This window comes from Myodes glareolus, chromosome 18 (genome assembly GCF_982192425.1).
Source record: "Myodes glareolus chromosome 18, mMyoGla1.1, whole genome shotgun sequence".
Taxonomy (NCBI): domain Eukaryota; kingdom Metazoa; phylum Chordata; class Mammalia; order Rodentia; family Cricetidae; genus Myodes; species Myodes glareolus.
The window spans coordinates 9,562,122-9,582,479 of NC_142043.1; the positions used below are offsets into that span (position 1 = coordinate 9,562,122).

General features: G+C 50.4%; 2 protein-coding genes across 3 annotated transcripts; both read right to left on the bottom strand.

The window, feature by feature from the left end:
• Positions 1 to 2,691: 2,691 nt before the first annotated feature.
• Positions 2,692 to 6,884, bottom strand: Treml1 (triggering receptor expressed on myeloid cells like 1). The gene is made up of 6 exons (XM_048445439.3): positions 6,742 to 6,884; positions 6,252 to 6,584; positions 4,812 to 4,938; positions 4,261 to 4,340; positions 3,775 to 3,827; positions 2,692 to 3,201 (listed from the first exon to the last, which is right to left on the bottom strand). Exons 1-6 carry the CDS (start codon positions 6,785 to 6,787, stop codon positions 2,896 to 2,898), a joined length of 945 nt encoding a protein of 314 aa, XP_048301396.3. The 5' UTR covers positions 6,788 to 6,884; the 3' UTR covers positions 2,692 to 2,895.
• Positions 6,885 to 12,358: 5,474 nt separating this feature from the next.
• Positions 12,359 to 17,102, bottom strand: Trem2 (triggering receptor expressed on myeloid cells 2). Of its 2 annotated transcripts, XM_087897912.1 has the most exons (6): positions 16,995 to 17,102; positions 16,638 to 16,745; positions 14,277 to 14,627; positions 13,569 to 13,659; positions 12,732 to 12,925; positions 12,359 to 12,656 (listed from the first exon to the last, which is right to left on the bottom strand). In XM_087897912.1, exons 2-6 carry the CDS (start codon positions 16,675 to 16,677, stop codon positions 12,640 to 12,642), a joined length of 693 nt encoding a protein of 230 aa, XP_087754038.1. In that variant the 5' UTR covers positions 16,678 to 16,745; positions 16,995 to 17,102; the 3' UTR covers positions 12,359 to 12,639. The 2 variants fall into 2 exon arrangements, with proteins under 2 accessions (XP_087754038.1, XP_087754037.1); XM_087897911.1 differs by lacking the exon at positions 16,995 to 17,102 and having other exon boundaries at positions 16,638 to 16,820.
• Positions 17,103 to 20,358: the final 3,256 nt, after the last annotated feature.

Below are 20,358 nucleotides of genomic sequence, written 5' to 3' on the forward strand. Positions count from 1 at the left end.
TCTAGTGTGCATATCCATATATAACATGATCTCTAGTCTGCTTATCCACATATAACATGATCTCTAGTGTGCCTATCCACATATAACATGATCTCTAGTGTGCATATCCACATATAACATGATCTTTAGTGTGTATATCCACATATAACATGATCTCTAGTGTGCATATCCACATATAACATGATCTCTGGTCTGCATATCCACATATAACATGATCTCTAGTATGCATATCCACATATAACATGATCTCTAGTGTGCATTTCCACATATAACATGATCTCTAGTGTGCATATCCACATATAACATGTCTAATCTGCATCTCCACTCATATCGATCTCCGAACCACTTCTCCATGCCTTGCCATCCTCACCCCTCTCTGTCCACTCCTTTGTCTCCCTCTCATCCCTGCTTTCCTGCCGTCTTCCCACCCACTGTGCCCCAACCTCCTCCTTCACTGCTTTATACTTTCAAGTACTGACTAGCAGTCAAGAGCAAGGGACCTGGAGCCAGACACACTGGGTTCGGATTGGAACTCTACAACTCATTAGCTGTGTTTGTTGGTGTTGGTGAACTGTCTAGGTGTCTAGGCTGGAATTTTCACAGACAGTTCCTGACTATGGTGTTTGTCTTGTAATTTCCCAATGTGCCCTGCATCTGTTACAAACTGCACTGAGAATTCTGAATCTTGGTCACTCCTCAGGCTAGTGGCATGCACAAGGCTCCCAGTCAGTCCCACTGCACAAAGGAAACAGCAAACATACTACAGTGTATTGTGTTGGCCAACATTCTTTCTTCTCCCTTTTAATGTGTGTGGTGGTGACGAGGATTGTGCTAGTTTGAATGTATTTGGCCCCAATAATCTCACAGAGAGTGGCACTATTAGGAGGTGTGGCTTTGCTGGAGTGGGCGTGGCCTTGTTGGAGGAAGTGTGTCTCTGTGGGGGTGGGCTTTGAGGTCTCCTGTGTTCAGGATACTTTCCAGTGTATCAGTCAACTCCGTTACCTCTGAGTCAAGATGTAGGACTCTCAGCTCCAGCACCACACCTGCCTGCACGCTGCCATGCTCCCCGTCCTGATGATAATGGCCTGAGCTTCTGAAACTGTAAATGAACCTCCTCAATTAAATGTTTCCCTTACAAGAGTTGCTGTGATCCTGACAGAAGTGCTCATTCACATGTATGTGCCTGTGTGTGCATGCCTGTAGAGACGTGAGATTAATGTCAGAAATCCCCTTCAATCACTTTCCCACTGTGTTCACTGAAAGTTCTCTCTATCAAACCTAGAGCTCACTAACATGTCCAGTCTTTACAGCCAGCTTGCTCAGGGGATCCTGTCTACCTGCTAAGCCTGGAATTACAGGGATACCACACCATCCAGCATTTCCACGGGATCTGGGGATCCAAACACTAGTCCTGTTTGCACGGCGAATGCTTAAGCGTTGAGCCATCTCTCCTGAGATAACAGCTTGAGACATTTGTCAAGAGAAGTTCGGGGCATTCTGCCAGAGCTCCCTCAGGGCAGCATGGCTGGGCTTGCATAGCCTGGTGACACCAGCCTTCTTTTGCGCCGGCCTAAGTCAAACTTATAGCCCTTTTTATCTGCACCATGTCATTGTCACAGTAGTGGAATCCCAAGCCTTCATCCCCTCCCCCTTGAATCTCTTGTTCCAGTAAGAGCACATCTTTTCTAGTCTGTTTCAGAAGAAATTCCTCACGGACATTGGACATTAGACGTCCTTCTACCTCCAGCCTGGGCTCGCCTTTCATTTACACTTGATTGTAGCCACACCCACTTCCTTCTGCGGTAGCCACGCCCACTTTTCGCGTCTGGGATAACTTCTCTGAGCTTTTCCCAGGCTAAACAGAGGTGCCATTCCGACTACCTAGCTGGGAACCCCAGCTTTGGTGAGACTAATGTCTTGAGAAGCCCTTTCATCCTGAGTGCTTGAAAACGCTATGACCCTCCTGAGGGAATGTGGTGTGTTTCCACTCCGTCCTTCTTCCTCCTGATTCTTCGCGCTCTTTCCTCCCATGCTGCACCTGTCCCGAGCCCCCTTTAACTTATCAGTAACCACGCCCCCAACCCCTCACACCCGACAGCCCAGCAAATGTTGTCACCAATCATAGGCCACTTGCTCACAAGGTACAGAGCAGAAGAGCTTTCTAGACTCAAGCCAACGAATCTGTACCCTCTGTCATCATGCTAGGGGCAGGAGATAATTTGGAGCAAGACCTTCTGTTTTCACTGTCCTGCAGCGGTCTGGTCAGAGGAGAAGCCACTTCCCTACCGGCAATGCAAGCTCAGGACCAGAGTCTTTCTAGTCTATAAACCAGGTGACTAGTGAAGCAGGCTTTGTCTTGCCCACTCAGCCATTAGGAGTTCACATATTGGGGTCAGGGGAGATGATGGATCCATAAATAAGGTGCTTGCTGTGTAAACATGAGGACCCGAGTTCAATTCTCCAACATCCAGATAAAAATCTGGTGCCGCAGCAGATGCCGGTAATCCAAGCTCTGAAGAGGTAGAGAAAGGAGGTCCTTGGGGTTCTCTGGTCAACAAGCCCATTTCATTAGGCCAGGATCAAGGAAAGACCTTGTTTCAAAAAGTAAAGAGAGTACCATTGACCTCTGGGCGCGCACGCGCCCACACCCACACACACACACACACACACACACACACACACACACACGGGTTCATACACCATCAGGGTTTATTTAGTTCCAAGAAGTGGCAGGCAGAGTTCTTCCCCAAACACCTCAACCATATCTGAGCACCATGTTCTATGTCCACTAAGTCGAGGGTCTCGATCGGATCCCTAAGTCACTATTTGCTAACATACTTTAGGCATGTTGTATGGCTGCAGAGACTGCGCCAGGGCTAATCCCTGGCGTATGAATTACGGTGTATTATTTAACTGGGTGGGTAGATCCTGAGCAGGCTCACAGGAAGAGCCGCCATCTTTGTCCCCACCCAGGAAGACAACTGTGGCATATGTCACAGGCTTGGATGATGTCAGAACCTTAGGAGGTAGAGGGGGCTGTAGGGGCGGGTCTGGGGGTTTCCTTGATGGAGGATCAAGGGGAGAGCTTGTGTAGGTGGCATCAAAGGAAGGTGGTGAGTCTAGCCTCACATACGGTATGTCTGTGGGCAATCCGGCAGCCAGTCCAGAGTCACTGCTGTGGGGGACCGCTGAGGAGGGCTCCTGGAATGAAAACAGGCACAACGGAACTGTGCTAAGGTTCCCTTTGATGGGACGTCAGGAACCATAATGGGCCTGCTGTAACAGTCCAGCATGTCAAAGGGATGAGAGGGCATTCCTTTGGCCAGTGGTGGTAGTATGCACGTGTGCGTGCACACACAAACATTTACTCTCAGAACTCAAGAGTTCAAGTTCAGCCTGGTCTACATAGTTCAGCCTGGTCTACATAGTGAGTTCCAGACTGGCCAGCAGTACCCAGTGAGAGCCTATCTGAAAGATAAAACAAAACAAAACAACAAAATATCTGAGAGTTGTGCATACTTTTAAGCCCTGCATTCAGGAGGCAGAGGCAGGTGGATGTCTGTGAGTCTGAGGCCAGCCTGGCCTACATAGTAAGTTGAAGGCCAGTCAAGTATAAACAAACCTTGTCTTATTAAAAAATGTAAGTGAAGCTACCCTAAGCCCTGAGGTTCTCCCCAGATGTAGAAAGGCGAGGGTCTGGACCATGGTGAGTCTGTTTTTCCTTCACCTGCTCAGTAGTGTGGTGGGTGAGGGGAACCCGCAGAGGTGTCTTACCGTGCCTGAAACGCCACTGTTCTGGGACTGGGCACAGATACCAAGCCTGTGTCCTGGCAGCAGAAAACAACAGTTTAGTCCCTTGCAGTGTGGCTCCAAGACCCCCAAAGCCTCCGAAACTTATGTTGGTGCTGACTCGCTTTCCCCTCCCCCATCTCTACTCCTAAACCCTCCACCTCGCACCCCACAAGCCTTCCTTGCTTCCCTGCCCACTTTCTGCTTCTCCAGTTGTCACCACACTGAACCTACCTGCTAGAACTCCCTTCTTCCTCCCTCCTTCCTCCTCCAGTCCCACCTCTCACTTCACTGTCCCTCCCCTGGGCTGCATTAGCCCACTCCCCTTCCCTGCTCTCCCTCCCAGCCACTGCAATTCCAGCAATGGGGACTTCTCTAAAGAACGGAAAGATTTTTCATGTGGGAAGCACACCCGGTCTCCTGCCCTCCTCTTCCAAACTGAGCCGCTGGAGGAGGTGGATAGCTTCATACCTTTCCTTCTGGCAAACACAGTGAAGAGCACCACAGCCACCACCAGCAGAAGCACCGCAGCACCCCAGATCAGATGGATACTGAGAGACACAAAGGGATAGGCTGGTTTAGCCCTGCACCCCAAAGGGAGCTGCCAACCAAGAGCACTGGAGTCGCGGGAGAAACTGCCACTTTCTTTGGGAACTATAAATGAGAGGTCATGGAAGGGAGGTTGAGGGTAGGCCCAGATCAGGGAGAGGAGAGACATTTTCACCGTGTCTTTGTGGGTGAGCCACCAGAGTGAACGGAAATGGATAGAGGTGGGAAGCTCCCCAGCAGTAGAATGAGTTAGCCGTGTATGTGCTAGAGTCACAGGCTGTTGAGACTGCTGGGAATGGACTCTGTCCTCTGCTAGGACAGCAAGAAGCCATCTCTCCAGCCTTATCTGATTCGGTCTACAGCTGCAAACCAATTGGATGTTTAGTGCCCTCTTCCCCCAGCCCACACCACTGCCCTCTCCCCCAGCCCACACCACTGCCCTCTCCCCCAGCCCACACCACTGCTTCTGGCACCTGCTCTCATGCTTTCTGAACTCGTGAGGACCAGCACTCCCCGTGGGGTCCAAGGAGGGGTCCTTTGGCAGACTTCCAGTTCTATAGCTCTCGTTCTCTTCCACCTCCTCCTCTCCTGGGCCAGGAACTGAGCCAGAAGAAACAATCAGTGAGTGCAGAGCCATCGAGGAGCAGCTTCCACGGCCCTGACTAAATGCTCAGGGAAGACTCATGAACTCTGTGAAGATCAACTTTAAATCATCAAAGGAAGGTGTGGCTAAGGAAATGGCTCAGTGGGCAAGCATGAAGTACTGAGTCCAAATCCTCAATACTCATGTAAAAACACTGCCTATGGACCCCAGTGCTGGGGACCAGAGACAGACAAATCCCTCTCTGGCCAGCCAGTCTATCTAGGACAGTGAACTTCAGGCTGAGGGTCTCAAAGTAATAAGATGGAGAGTGATAGAACAGGACATCCTGTATCATCCTTTGGTGCTGTGCAGGTAGTACACGGGCACATACACCCACACACTCATGAACACACACTCTTGTAAATGCACATACATTCACCATACACTCTTTTATACAGACATATACAACACTTGTGTACACACACATATACCCACACACTCATGTATACACACACACTCAAACAGTCCTGTACACACACATATAGTCACACATTTATGTATGCACATACACCCACACATTCCTTTACACACGCATATTCCCACACACTCATGTATACACACACCCACACATTCCTGTACACACAGTATACCCACACTCTCATGTATATACACACACCCATACATTCCTGTACACACAATATACCCCCACACTCATGTATACACATACACTCATACATTTCTGTACACACACATTTGCACTGGAAGGCACAAAAATTAAATTCTGTTATGTGCTTGAAATTCATATCAAGAAAAACAAAGCTAGTTCAAGCTTGGGAGAGCTGGAGGAACACACAGAGGCCACAGAGATGCTGTGACGGAAAGTACTGGGAGAGAGAGGAGGGGAGAGGAGGAAAAAGGAGGGGGAGGAGGAAAAAGGAGGGGGAGGAGGGAGAGGAGGGGGAGGAGGGAGAGGAGGGAGAGGAGGGGGAGGAGGGAGAGGAGGGGGAGGAGGGAGAGAAGGGGGAGGACAGAGAGGAGAGGGAGGAGAGAGAGGAGGGGGAGGAGAGAGAGGAGGGGGAGGAGAGAGGAGGGGGAGGAGAGAGGGAGGAGAGAGAGGAGGGGGAGGAGAGAGGGAGGAGGGGGAGGAGAAAGGGAGGAGAGAGAGGAGGGGGGTGCCCACTTAGCTCCTTATCTCCAGCTTCCCAAACAGTTCCGGTGTTGCCACTCAGTCTCAGAGCTGTCAAAAAGACATCTCCCCCAATGCCTTCCAAAAGGGCCCCACACCCCAGGTCCCCAAGAGTCCCCACCTCAGGCCATCCCGACCACTCACCTGGTGGAAGCACCAGCAGGGAGATTCTATGCAGAGATTGGGGCCCTGCGGCTCCCTCCACCATGCAGCCATACTCCCCTGTGTCCTCCTCCTGCAGGGTCACCATTTCCACCTGCAGGAGCCCCCCACCCAGGTCAGTGAGGAATATGCGCCCACTTCCTGGGGCTCCTCGGTCCACAGCTGAGGTCACCAGTGGCTGGCACTCTTCCTGCGAGAACCGGCACCACACCTTGCGAGCCCTCACATCCTGGAGCCGGTAGTGGCACTGCACCAGGATGGACGACCCCACAGGTGCCTGCAGAACCTCGGGATGGCTCTCGGCTGAGGCCTGACCTGGGGCAGGAAGAGAGGTGGGAGTGAGGGTCGGATAGAAGCAGGCATGGGTTCTAGCCCATCCTCTGGCATAGAGATGTGGGGATCCAGGGGGCAGGTACAGCATGTGCGATACTTCTGGCTGGGGACGGAAGTGTGCGGTCCATCTGTACCTTACCTGACAGTCCCAGGAGCAGCAGCAGCAGCAGCAGATAGCAGCCCATGGCTGGGCAGAAAGCGGTTCTGAGTGGCCTCTTCACAGACTCTGCAGGTCCCAGGGGACAGGAAACATCTGTTTCATACAGTCACGTGGGCTCTCTAGTAACCATAGGGGCCAACAGAGTTACAAGGGTGGGTATCTCCGAGGTTGGGGGCAGGGAGCTTCTCCAGGGCTTGCTTGGCTCAGGGCTCTTAAGACTCTGACAGACTGGTAGGCGAGTGTGAGAGAGGCAGGAAGAAGGGGTCTGACTTCCCACCAAGGGGAATGGAGAGAGGGCCCAGCTCGGGGAGGACAGGAGAAATAAAGGAATCTTCAGTCTCCTGAACACACATATGCAGAAACAGGTCTGAAGAGAAAAGTAACCTTCCTCCGTGTGGCCGGAGGCTCTGTGATTCTTAAGCCTTTATGAGCAACCCCCCCCCCCACCCATCCTGGCACCACACACACATGCCACCCCAATTTCCAGGAGGCCTTCACTCCATCCCTACAACCTCTTTGCTGGAAATCCACTGAACCCTTCTTGGCTTATGTCCTGCCTAGACTCTCTGGAGCCTTTCTCTCACACCTACCCTCCCCAATCCTAGGGACCCCTGCTCTCCATCAGCACGGAAACACCATATTTTTCCCTCCTCTGCTGTCTGCACCGCATCATTAGCTGCGTGCTCCTCGCTTTCTTAGACATTATTCCTGTTTTCATAACTTTGTTCGCATTGTTCACCTCCTGGTCCACCGTGTTCTAGCTTCCAGGAACCTCTGCATATTCCTCTTCCATCCACTCTATTACAGTTATTCTTTGTTCTCTTTTGGAGACAAGGTCTCATGTAGCCCGGACAGGCCTCAAGTTTAATATGTGCCAAGTGTGAACTTGAACTTCAGAATTCTGTCACCCCCTGGTTTCTCTGGTGTGGCGACTGAATCCAGGGCTTCACAAATGCTAAACAAGCCAGCACTCTGCCAACTGAGCCACATCTGCAGTCCTTTTCTCTTTGTATTCTTTCATTTATTTATTTTTTTAAAAGATTTACTTACTGTGTGTACAGTGTTCTGTCTGCACAGATGCCTGCAACAAGAAGATGGCACCAGATCTCATTACAGATGGTTGTGAGTCGCCACGTGGTTGCTGGGTATTAACTGAGGACCCCTGGAAGAGCAGCAAGTGCTCTTGACCTCTAAGCCATCTCTTCAGCCCTCATTCTTTCTTTTAAAACAAGATTGATTTTTATCTTAAGTGTGTGAGCATTCTGCTTTTATGTGTGTAATATTCGCAGAGGCCAGGAGAGGGGGCTTGAACCCTGGAACTAGAGCTACAGAGGCTTGTGAGCTGTTATGTGGGTCTGGAAACTGAGCCTGGGCCCACTGCAAGAGCAGCAAATGCTCTTAACCACTGTGCCATGGCTCCAAAGCCATTTTTCTTGATATTTTTAATTCACAAGTTCTCTTTCTTAGTTTCCAAGCATTATTATAACTCCCTGACTACTTTGGTTCTATGACTGCTGTGTTCTCCACGAGTATTCCCACCTCTATACGTGGTTTGACAGTATGTGCAGTATGCTTGAGTATGACTGAGCAGGGACATCCCTGAGGACTAGAGACTGGGAAACAGGCAGAAGACTTGTATCCTTCAATTTCCTTCTTTAAAAAAAAATTCTCCAAAGCATTGGTGTCTGTCTGTTTCTTTCTTTGTCTCTGCTTCTCTCTAAAGAGGAAGGTGAATCAATGTGCCTGCATATTACTTTTCTTATAGCTAACACAAAGTCACCTTAAGAAACAAAAGGTTTATTGGGTTTTGCCATTTCAGGAAATGCTGGTCTGTTAAGATAGCAGAGGCACAACAGCAGAAACATGAGGTGAGGCTACCCCATGGAGGTAGATAAGAAGCAAAGACAGATTCGAAGTAGGGCCCAACTGCTGTGCACCTAAAGATTCCATCCATCCTAGACCTACCTGCTGTGAGCTGTGGGTCCACACCCTCAGTGCCACTTGCTGGGAACTGTGGGTCCACACCCTCAGCCCCACCTGATGGAAACTGTGGTGTCCATACCATCAGCACCACCTGATGGAAACTGTGGGGTCCACACCCTCAGCCCCACCTAATGGAAACTGTGGGGTCCATACCCTCAGCACCACCTGCTGTGACCTGTGGGTCCACACTCTCAGCACCACCTGCTGGGAACTGTGGGGTCCACACCTTTAACATCACCTGATGGACACTGACGGGTCCAAACCCTCAGCACCACCTGCTAGGAACCATATGTTCATGCATATGAGCCTGGGGGACATTTTAAACACTAGCACTCTCATGCTTCTTGACTGCAAGTCCACTTGGGGGTCCTGAGATTCAGACTCACTGCCTGCAGAGGAAGCATCTGATCTCAAAACTGCCCTGGGGATCTGGGCGCTGAAACCCGACAGAACATGTGACAGAATTTGTCAGAACTCAAGCCACATGTGGGAACAGTCATATTGCCCTGGTGTGGAAGAGGAGTTCAGAGAAGTGCAGAAGATTTTCTTCCCTCCCTCCACCTTCCTCCCTCCTTCCCCCTCCCTCCTTCCTCCGTCTCTCCCTCCCTCTCTCCCTCCCTCCATCAGTCTCTCTTTTCCTTCCCTCAGTCCCTCTTTTCTCTTCCTCCCTCCCTCCCTCCCTCCCTCCCTCCCTCCCTCCCTCCCTCCCTCCCTCAGTCTCTCTTCTCATTCCCTCAGTCCCTCTTTTCTCTTCCTCTCTCTTTCCTTTCATTCCCTCCCTCCCTCTTCTCCCTCCCTTCCTCTCCCCCTCCCTCCCTCTCTCTCTCCTGCTCTCCTCTCCCCTGCCCCATAACTCCTCTGGTGGGAATGGAGATATTTTAAAGAGACACTCCTGTCCTATCTTTCAGCTACAAGCCTGTTAATGGAGGCTGCTTGTTTGTTCCTGGCTGCCCTGACCTGAAATAATTACACAGAGACTATATTCATTAAAAAACTGCTTAGCCTATTAGCTCAGGCTTCTTATTAACTAACTCTTATATCTTAAATTAACCCATCCCTATTATTTTATATTTTACCATGAGTCTTGTGGTTTACCGGTAAAGTTCCAGGGCATCTGTCTCCTTTGGCAGCTATATGGCATCTCCTTCAGTCTGCCTACTTTCTCTCTACAACTCTGTTTGTATTTTCCACCTGGCTTTACTCTGTTAAGCCACTGGCCGAAAACAGATTCTTTATTAACCAATGACAATAAAACATTCACAGCACACAGAAGGGAATCCCACATCACCAGCCTATTAAACAACAGACTCCCAAGGAATCAGATTCTCGAGGAATCCCCGAGATGTCATGGTGGAGGAAGGAAGAGCCCGAAGCCTTAAAACCAGCACTCAGAGGGGAATTTGCCTCCCAGGGAGACTTCACACAGTTATAACAGTTGTCAGGTTATCTTGCCACACAGTGATGGTGGGCAGGATGGCACCTGGCAGGGATGCCTTACTCATGGCTCTTCCCTCTATTCAAGTCCAAAGCTCATGCTAAGACTCCAAAGATAGATGCTGGGGTGATGGCTGTGCAGATAAAGCCCTTGCCGCCTAAGTATGCAGACAGGAGTTTGGCTCTGAGAACCTGTCTCAATGCCATTCCAGGCATAGCGTCCACCTGTAGTTCCTCCCCCAAAAAACAGAGACGGGCTCCCAGAGCAAGATGGCTGGAGAGACAAGCCATGCCACCAGCTTTGGTAAAGACTGTTGGCTGGAGAGATGAGCCATGCCACCAGGTTTGGTAAAGATCGTTGACTGGAGAGATGAGACATGCCACCAGGTTTGGTAGACTGTTGGCTGGAGAGACGAGTCATGCCACCAGCTTTGGTAGTAACCCTTCCTCAGTGAGTAAAGCGGAAGCTCTCAACAGTGATTTCTTTTTTCTGTTACCTTTGCCTCAGATTCTTCCTGCCCACAATGCCCTCGTGTATTTCCTAATTTCCTTCATGTGTCCTTTGATTGCCCTGCTCAAAACGGCACATTCCATCTCCTCTGCGTTCGGCTTTATTTTTAACTTTTCATCAACACTTTTTGCCTTTGAACATAAACCCCTTCACCGTGTTCATTGCCACCCCGCCAGCTCCTCTCCCTAGAACAAGAACTCTAGTGCAGAATTGCACTGTGTCCCTGAGGCTTGGATCACGCTCAAAACATGTTGCAATGCACTTGTCCGCAAATGTGCCAGTAGGATGGAGCTAGAGGAGATGTGGAGGGGAACTTGGATTTCCAGGCTCCGCTAGAGACGGTGAGTGTGTCCCTCCTTCCCTGAGCCTCCATTTCCTCTCAGTACGTCCAGGGGCGTGGACTGTGCCCAGCTCAGCTACTGGGGCTCAGTCTTTGTCGTTCCTCCTGAGGGGAAGCTGCAGACACAAGCACAGCTCTGGGAGGATGAGAGGATGAGTCAGTGGGCTGGACGGCCCTGAATGGCAGAAGTGGGAGTGGAGAGGAAGGAGCCCGGGGCTGGGAATGGGACAACTGTAGGAGCTGATGGAGAGGATGCCAGAGGGGAGGAGTAGGAAGATGAGCAGATTTCCCACAGAAGGACTTGGTGATCAAATTTAGGGCAGGGAAATGAGGATGAGAAGATCCACGTGAGCCTGTGAGACTGGAGACACGGTACTGCGATGGTCGGTGTTAACTCTCATCCTGACTCAATCTAGAGTCGCCCAAGAAAGCCTCAAAGAGAGGTTGTGTAGATGAAGCTGGCACATAGGCATGTATGAGGGGGTGGAAAGATTATATGTTGATAGATGTGGAAAGGCCCAGCCCACTGAGGGTAGCAGGGAGGGGCTCCTGGCCTGTGTTAGTGGGTACGGTACAGAGAGGAGCTGAGCTGGTAAGTGTGCATCCATTCCCTCCCTGCTGTTGACTAGTGTGCTGTGACAAGGTGTTAGAGTTGCTGCTGCCTCCAGTTCCTTTCTGGGATGAGCTGTAATCGGGAATTGTGAGCTAAAATCAATCCTTTCTCCGCTAAATTGCTTTTGGTCAGTATTGTACCACAACAACAAAATTGAAACTCAGTTATCTTTGGACCCCAGGCCTCAAGTAAGGTACCCTTTTCCCTTTTTCTCATTCAGATGCATAATCCTACCCTGGAAATTATCTCTCTGGTAAATTCATGATGTAGGAGGGTCATCTGTCTATGTGTTACTTTCATTGGTTAAATAAAGAAACTGTCTTGGCTTTTTTGATAGGGCAGGATTTAGATAGGTGGAGTAGACTGAACAGAATGCTGGGAGAAAAAAGCAGAGTCAGGCAGATGCCATGGCTCTTCTCTCCGAGATGGTCGTAGGTTAGGCTCATGCCGGTAAGCCACAGTCACGTGGTGATATACAGATTATTAGAAATGGGTTAATTAAGATGTGAGAGTTAGCCAAGAAGAGGCTACATATAACGGGGTCAGGCAGTTTTTAAATGAATACAGTTTCTATGTCCGTGTAATTATTTTGGGTAAAGCTAGCTGGGCAGGACAAAAAGCAGCCCACTCGCCATTCTGAGTTTAGTCCCAGCCCTGAGAAACAGAAGACTTTTATGAGGTGCAGAACCATCTAGAAAGAGTGGATAGTCCTGGGTTGGTGTGCAAGAGTGTTTAATGCCCATAGCCCAGCAGCTGACAGGTGACCTTCTAGCTCTCTTCCACACCCAATGCGCACAATCACATGAGTACTCCTGCTTCTGGGAGAGGTGGGCTTTGGCATGAATGTTCCTGCTTCCAGGAGAGACCGGGTTTAGGCAGAATTAGCCTCTGAAGCCAAACTAGCAGAAGCAGAAGTCTTGGTGCCAGCGGGGAGAGTACCCAAACTGGATGACTCATGGGTGGACTTCAGGGGGGCTTCTCCAACTTGGAGTTCTCTCACACATCTCTGGGTCCTGCAATAGACACAGCTCAGTGTGTTCCATCCCTGCCCTGTTCGTGCCTAACATCCCCCAGCTTGCCCCACTCACCAGTCAAGATCTCAAGTTGGTGCCCAACTTCGTGGCTACAGTCCAACCCACTGGCCACAGGTGACCCCAGCTTCTGCCTGCCCCTGGCCACAGCCCAGAGGATGCTGGCTGTAAGAAGCTTGCTGAAGAGGACACAGACCAGGAGGAGGAGGAGAATGGAAGTGGGTAGGAAGGAGGTCTCTCCTGATTGGCTCCTTGGAAAGAGAAGGGAGACTACAGGTGACCTACTGGGTTAAACCCGCCCTTGGAGAGGGAATAGAATTCCTAGGGGGCTTGGGTGACACTATCTCTGGGATGGGACTTTATGGAGCTCCGAGGAATCACCTGCTGATTGCACAAATACACACCCCATTACCCTGCTGAGCTGTTTCCTATAGTATGCTTTGGTGCATGTGGTGCACAGGTATGCAGCTGTACACATGCAGAACACACACAGTTGTAGAACACATTTCTGCATTAGTACATAGGGGAGGATGCACCTGCACATGTGCTCAGTGTTTGTATCATTTCTATATTAGTACATGAGGCAGCTAGGATGCATTCTGGTTCTTCTGAAGAAGCAGAGTCCCAGGGCTCTTGGTTTTAAGCTGAAGTCCTGAGACTTCTTGCTGAGAGCAGGGGTCTGTGGGGGCTGCTCTTTCAGAATTCTGGAGTGGCACCTTCGCAAATGGTCACGAAGGCCTCCAGTTTCTTACTATCCAAGCCCAGTAGCGTCAATGCGCTAGCAGGTGGGGGGAAACTTACACAAGACTACACCTAGGCCTTTGCCTGATCTGTTGTCCTGGGACCTCCATCCCCAGTCACTGCCAGGAGTCTGAGGGGCGACCACCACTGTACCTGGAGGTGCTGTGTTCCACTTGAGCACCCTCAAAACTCTCTGATTCCTCAGAGACCCAGAGATCTCCAGCATCTTGGTCATCTAGAGGATCTGTGAGAGACAAGCCATGAGATCACTGCTCCTTTAGGGCACTGTCTGTTGGGGAGGACCATATAACTCAGGAAGCAAAGAAAACTACAAGGCTCAGGAACCTCATGAACCTTAACAAGATTTATACACACATCCCAAGCCATTACACCTATTGGGGAGAGGTGACTCAAACCAGGACCAGCTCCCTACAAGTTGCTCAGGAGCTCCAGGGATTTAGGGAGTTCCAGGGATTTAGGGAGCCCCAGGTATGCAGGGAGATCCAGGGATGTAGGAAAGGATGTAGGAATTCCAGGGATGTAGGGAGTTCCAGGGATGCAGGGATCTCTGGGGATGCAGGGAACTCCGGGGATGCAGGGATCTCGAGGGATGCTAGGATGGACTTTTGGTGATGCAGCTGCTTTAGAGCTGCCCATAGATAAACCCTCTACCATGCACTTACAAGTAGCCCCAGTAAACTCACTAGTTCACGGAGCTAGACCTGGGTGGAACCTTTCCTTGAATCCGTTGCTAAGGGCCAATCTGGGACAAACATTTGCTTATGTCTCCCAGGAACAGTCACACAAAAACGAGATCTGTCCCAAGGATCAACCAAAGGTGCGACTGGCCGCTGTACTCACCTGCCAGCACCTCCACCAGGACCTTCTGGAGAACATCGGCCTCTTGACCTCGGAGACTCTGACACTGGTAGAGACCCGCATCACTGGCTTGGAGGTTTCGCAGAGTGACAGTGAGGGTTCCAGCCAGAGTGTCATCTGTGATGACCGTGCTCCCATTCCGTTTCCTCAGGAAGGCCAAGAACCACACATTGTGTGTGCTCACCACACGCTCGCATGGGCCCTCCTCAGCCAGCTGGCGACACCAAGCCTTGCGTCTCCCCCAGTGCTTCAAGGAGTCGTAAGTACATGACACCCGCAGGGACTGACCAGCCACACCCTGCAGCACCGTTGTGTTGAGGGCTTGGGACAACTCTGCAGAGGAGACTGGCACTTGTCACTTCATCCACTCACGTACTCACTGAGCATCTATGTGCCAGGAGCAGCAGACTCTGAAGACAGGATCCTTAAAGAGCTCAGGGTGTCTAAGCAGAAGGTGGCACACCTGGGGTCTAGGGTCTGATTTTCTTACAATGATTCCCAGACACCTTTGGAGGCAGCTCTAGGAATACAGGGAACACGGTGTGCACGTGATCATCAGAATAATCTCCTTCCACTCTTTGTTTGAAACAGAAAATCTTACCAGTGTACAAGAAGAGCTAATGTTCACGGTCAATGTGACAGGTTCTAGAATCATGGAGAGGGCAAACTTCTCAGTGTGCCTGTGAGGGACTTTCTAGATCAAGTTAACCTATGGGAATATCGATGGAAGAGTATCTGGATTTAGTTCATTGGTGTGAGAAGACCCGCATTCCACGGGTTGAAGTCCCTGGTTGCATCTAAAGCAGAAAGAGAGCCCAGCAGCTGCCCTCATCTCTCAGCTTCTTGACTAAGCATACAATGTAACAGCCACCTCCTGCTGCCATGCCTTCCCCACCAGGATGGAATGCATACCCTGGCACTGCGAGCCAGACCAACCGCTTTTCACTGGGTTACTTTTCTGAGATACTTTGTTACAGCAACAAGCTGTAACCCTACAGTTCGGAACTCTACCACACAGACCAAGCTGACCTCTGCGCTTCTAGGGATCTGCCTGTCTCTGTCCCCATGTCTCCATCCCTGGGAGGCAGGCACATGCCACTGCACCTGGCTGTCCTTATGGGTTCTGTGGGTCCAAATACAGATCCTCATGCTTGCAAGGCAAGCACTGTGTTGACTAAGCCATGCCTTGCTCTTAAAACCCTTCTGGCTCTATTTTGGACATCTTCCCTCCTGTCATATGGGACCAGATTGTCTCTTTCCCCTCCTCATCTCAGGAGAGCAAAGTTAATGGGTCTCAGGCTGGTTTCCCAGGGGTCTGGGATGCCCTTCTCCCTGCCCCTGCCTCATATCCTCTCTCCAGTCGTCCATACTGGATGAGACTCCTTTCCTGACCTTTAACTCCCAGCTTCCCTGTTTCTGTGACTCTGTTCCTCTTTTTGGAGGACTTGTCTCAAAGTTATTTTGGGGGAGACATGAGGCTGCTATTTTGGAGATTATCTTGGGGTAGGGTTGGTGGCATTGGAGCACCCGCCAAGTTGAGACCAAAACAGGGGGACAAGGGTTTATCTAAACTTTCTGTCTCTTGCATCTTGTCTCCAGCTATTACTGAGATGGAAACATGAAAGGTGGGGTCAAGGAGCTGGCAGCCGCCATTTATAGAGACCTCATGTGTGTGTTCTCGCCACACATCAGTCCCTCTGCCCTCTGCCTCCAGGCAGGCTAAGGCACCTTACACCTCCCCCCACACATCAGCTCCTCCACCCAGCTGCCTCCAGGCAGGCTAAGGCGCCTTACATCTCCCTCCACTTCCAGATGCTTCCACCTCTTCTCTCACCTGTGTTTGCCCATTACTCTTCGGCTGCAGGAGGCACCCAGCCCGCAGTGGGAGGAGGCAGTCTGTCACACTTGAGGACTCAGTGGTAGAGCCTTCAGCATCCTCAGCTCCCACTGAGGGCTGAGATCAAATGCGGGAAGGACTGTTTGGATACAAATCGCAACCCATGTCTCTCCTTTAGCCTTCTCTCCCATTCCTCCACTCCACATATGCTGCAGTGTTCCTTGAGTGTGTAGAGGCCCCTAGCAGCGCTTCTACAGCGCCCCCCAACCCGACAGCTAGTGCCATCCTCACAATTCCTTCTGTGACCAAGTACAGCAGAACCTTCCCTACACATGGGGGTTGATCCATGGCAAGAACATGGGCCAGTGGAGAGGAAAGCAGAGCCAAGCAGGACACTTGAGCATGCCAGGACTCCAGCCTCCTTCACAGTACCCTTCCATAACACCCCCACCCCCAATCCCACCCAGCCATCTGCTCAAGGAAGCATTATAGAGGGCAGGTCCCACCTGTGATCAGCAGCAGGAGAAACAGGTGGAGAGGCCCCATGGCTCCCTTCCTCAGCCAGCCGGAGAGAACAGACTTGGGGAGTCCCTTGTGCAAGATCTCGTCTTTCCCTTGAAGTGCGGAAAAGAAAGGACCAAGCCAGTCAGGCGCAGTCACAGGAACTGTGCTCCTGGATTGAGCAATGGTCAGGACTAGGGTAGGCGCTATGATTCAAGGAAGGAGAGGACATGAGGGAGGAAGGAAAGAGGCCCCCGCAGTCTGGCTGAAGGTCAGATGCCTCCTGCAATGCTGGCCAGGCTGGCCCTGCATGGCTGTTGCCAGTCAGGCTTTTAGTCTTCCATCTCCCTGCAGAACCTCACCTGGGGGTTATTATCCTCACACTGTAGCCCCAGATCTGCCATCCACTGGTGCCAGCCTCCTGGAGGGCAGCTGCTTCTTATGAGGTTGGAATATCACCAGCTCCTGCCCACAACCTTATTGGGTAAGGCAGCCGCTAGGGACATAAACTAGAGGCAGTCTTTCTGTTTGCTGTGTGTCCGCTCAGGCCTGTAACCTCTCTGTGCTCTCTGTGTCTCATTTTGTGCATCTGTAAGATAGGACCATTGGTGATAAGCAAGTTTATCGGGGGCCTCATGGGTCTCCTACAATCAAGGGTCCAGACACACAGAATCCCTCAGAAAGGGTTAACTGTGTCTATTACCTCAGTCAGCAGGGGATGGGGAAATGGGCAAACTCTGAGTGCATTTCAAGCATCCCTTCCCTAGAGAAATGTGAACAACCTCTATCCCCTCCTCATGAGTTCTTCAACGCCAGAGAAGGAGCTGGTGTGATGAGCACTTGTGAGCCTCCATGTGGGTGCTGGGAACTGAACCCGGGTCCTCTACAAGAACAACAAGTGCTCTTAGCCCCTGAACCATCTCTTCAGTCCCCAGCTAATGAGCTTATAAGGCTTACGTACAGAGCATGAGGGAGGGAAGGGGTACCCGCAGAAGCATGGGTGGCCGTAAAGCAGATGCAGTGGACGTCTTCATATAGTGTGGATGCTGGCTTCCCTGTGGTCATATGGGTGGACTCCCCTCCCCAGTCAGCTTTCCTCAACCAGCACACTACAATCCCCAAGACTCCAAGGTCTCATGCAATTAGGGCAGAATTGCACGCAGGTGACTTAGAGAAGTGGTGACTGGTTAGGTGCCCTCCTTTGACCTCTCCACCACCTCCTTCTGTGAAGACACGCCAACAGTTCACAAGATGGCCGCAACAAGCAGCCAATGCTTGTCTGATGGAGATGGCAGCTGTTTTCAATAATTCTCACAATGGGGGGTACTTTTGTTTGCCCCAAACTCCTTCTCTGCAGAGCTGGGTGTCCCCAGGGCACATGTCTACACAGCTCCGTCTTGAACTTTTGGTCACCCAGTGGGACAGGCCGAGCACTTCCTAGAGTTCTGGAAGACAGGGATTCCACAGGTAGAGCCCCCATGAGGATGGTCCAGGCACAGAGACACAAAGATGTCTGGTGAATCAGGGGTAGAGCTCTGGAGATCTGGAGGCATTCCAGCCTGAAAACTGAGCTATGTCAGAGTTCCTGAGGAAAGAAGCTGGGAGCCGACAGGTGCACTACCTGGTTTCAGTTCTGGTATAGTTCTCTGTTCTCGGGTTCTTCTGGGATGGACCATGTGACAGGGCGTGTCGTCTGGAGATGGGAGCTCCTGGGGGCATAAAAGACAGTACTCCACAAACAGCTCAGGTTGTCAGGGTCTAATGCAGGGAGTGGCCCTGATCACTGTGTGTGTGTGTTTGTTTGTGTAGGTCAAAGATGTCTTTCCTCCAAGACTCTCCACTTCCTCTTTTGAGACAGAGTCTCTCACTTGGCATGGAACTCATCAGTTGGGCTCCACTGTCTGGTCCATGAATCCCAGGGATTCACCTATTGATGTGGGATTGCCCTCTGTATGCTGTGAATACCACTGGTTAATATAGAAGCTGCTTTGGGCCTATTGCAGCACAAAAGAGGGCAAGGTGGGAATTCCAAGCAGATAGGGGAGGAAAGTGGGCAGAGTCAAGGGGATGCCTTGTAGACACCACAGGAGACAGACACAGGACGCTGGGCAGAACCTTACTGGTAGGCCACAACCATGTGGCAATACACAGATTAATAGAAATGGATTGATTTAAGATATAAGTGTTAGCCAGGAATATGCTTAAGCTATTGGCTAAACAGTATTGTAATTAATACAGTTTCTGTGTGATTATCCCGGGTCTAGATGGCTGGGAACGAATAAGCAGTCTCTGCCTACAATCTATCCCCACCTCCCAGAGCTGGGATTATAAATGTACAGCGCCATGCCTGGGTCTTCTCCCTCCGAATGACTGCATCTAACTTTAATGATTAAAGAGTTATGTTACATAATTTTATATACAATGGATAGCAACATGCTTAATGATATATCCATCCCAACCTAAGAGAGTGAGAACAGAAAATATTTTTATATTTTAATAAAATTTGTATATTTTATTAAAATATAAATTTTTATATTGTATTAAAATATAAATCTTTATATTTTAATAAAATATTTTAAATAAAATATTAGCCCTTTAAAGTATAGTTATTTCATGAGCTTTGGAATCAGGACCTATCCGCCCCTTGTTGCACATTTTGTACATGGTTTGTGTCCCTCACAAAGGATCTTCTTATGACACAATGAGAAAACATGCAGTGTTTTCACCGGACTTTATGTATGTTCTGGAGACTGAGTTTATGTCCTCATTCACAATGCCAGAGCCGCTCCCAACCCTGCAATGTCATATGCATTTTATAGGCTTAAGAAGTAGGGATACACACTGGTCAGCACATCTCTGTGCCTATTTTAGTCTCCAGTTCCCTCTACTTTTTTTTTTCTTCCCTGTGCTTTCTTTCTAAGGAAACCAGATGGTTAATCCTGCAGGGTTCCCTACAGTGTGGCCTGCTGACTCACACCCCAGTGTTGCCCTCCCTGCTCAGCATCCCAGCACTTCCTTAGGATGACCTAACTGTGGAGTCTTTGCAGATCTGGCTCTGTGAATTCTTCACAGGCATGGCCCCAGGGCCTCGGTGACTGGCAGGGGTTTCTTTTCTTTGACAGCAGCTGTTTGTACTCAAGTCATTTGGGGGAGCAAATGCTCCTTCTTCATGGGTCGCTCAACACTCCTGTGAGATATGACCTGCTGAGAAAAACAGGAGATGCGTGCAGGTGAGATTGCTCAGTGGGTTTAGCAGTGGCTGTGTGATCCCCATGCCCTGATTCAATACCTGGGATCCATTCAAGGGTCAAGGAGTGGCCCTTTGACCTCACACTCATGCCCACATATGCTCACACACCACACAGATAGACATTAGTAATAAGTAACCTTTGAAACTGACGAAAACAAAAGGCAGAAGAGCAGGTTGCACTGCACCCCCCAATCCCTCCCCTAGGAAGAGGCTGCAGTACACCCCTTAATCCCTCCCCTAGGAAGAGGCTGCAGTGCACACCCTAATCCCTCCCCTAGGAAGAGGCTGCAGTGCACACCCTAATCCCTCCTCTAGAAAGAGGCTGCAGTGCCCACCATAATCCCTCCCCTAGAAAGAGGCTGCAGTGCACACCATAATCCTTTAGGAAGAGGCTACAGTGCACACCCTAATCCCTCCCTAGGAAGGTTGAGACAGTGAGGCTCCCTCCCAAAATAAAAGACAAAGGGGGACTTCAT

Bases quoted from the DNA above. Each gene is read 5' to 3' on its own strand.
- Treml1 (XM_048445439.3), bottom strand. From the start codon at position 6,787: ATGGGCTGCTATCTGCTGCTGCTGCTGCTGCTCCTGGGACTGTCAG. The intron at 4,341-4,811 runs GTGCCAGAAGCA...TGTGTCTCTCAG, and splicing joins TTCAGAAAGCATGAGAGCAG to TATCCATCTGATCTGGGGTG. The intron at 3,828-4,260 runs GTATGAAGCTAT...TTCTGCTGCCAG, and splicing joins TGTGTTTGCCAGAAGGAAAG to GACACAGGCTTGGTATCTGT.
- Trem2 (XM_087897912.1), bottom strand. From the start codon at position 16,677: ATGGGGCCTCTCCACCTGTTTCTCCTGCTGCTGATCACAG. The intron at 14,628-16,637 runs GTGGGACCTGCC...TCTCCTCTGCAG, and splicing joins TCTCCTGCTGCTGATCACAG to AGTTGTCCCAAGCCCTCAAC. The intron at 13,660-14,276 runs GTGAGTACAGCG...TGTCTCTCACAG, and splicing joins CCTGGTGGAGGTGCTGGCAG to ATCCTCTAGATGACCAAGAT.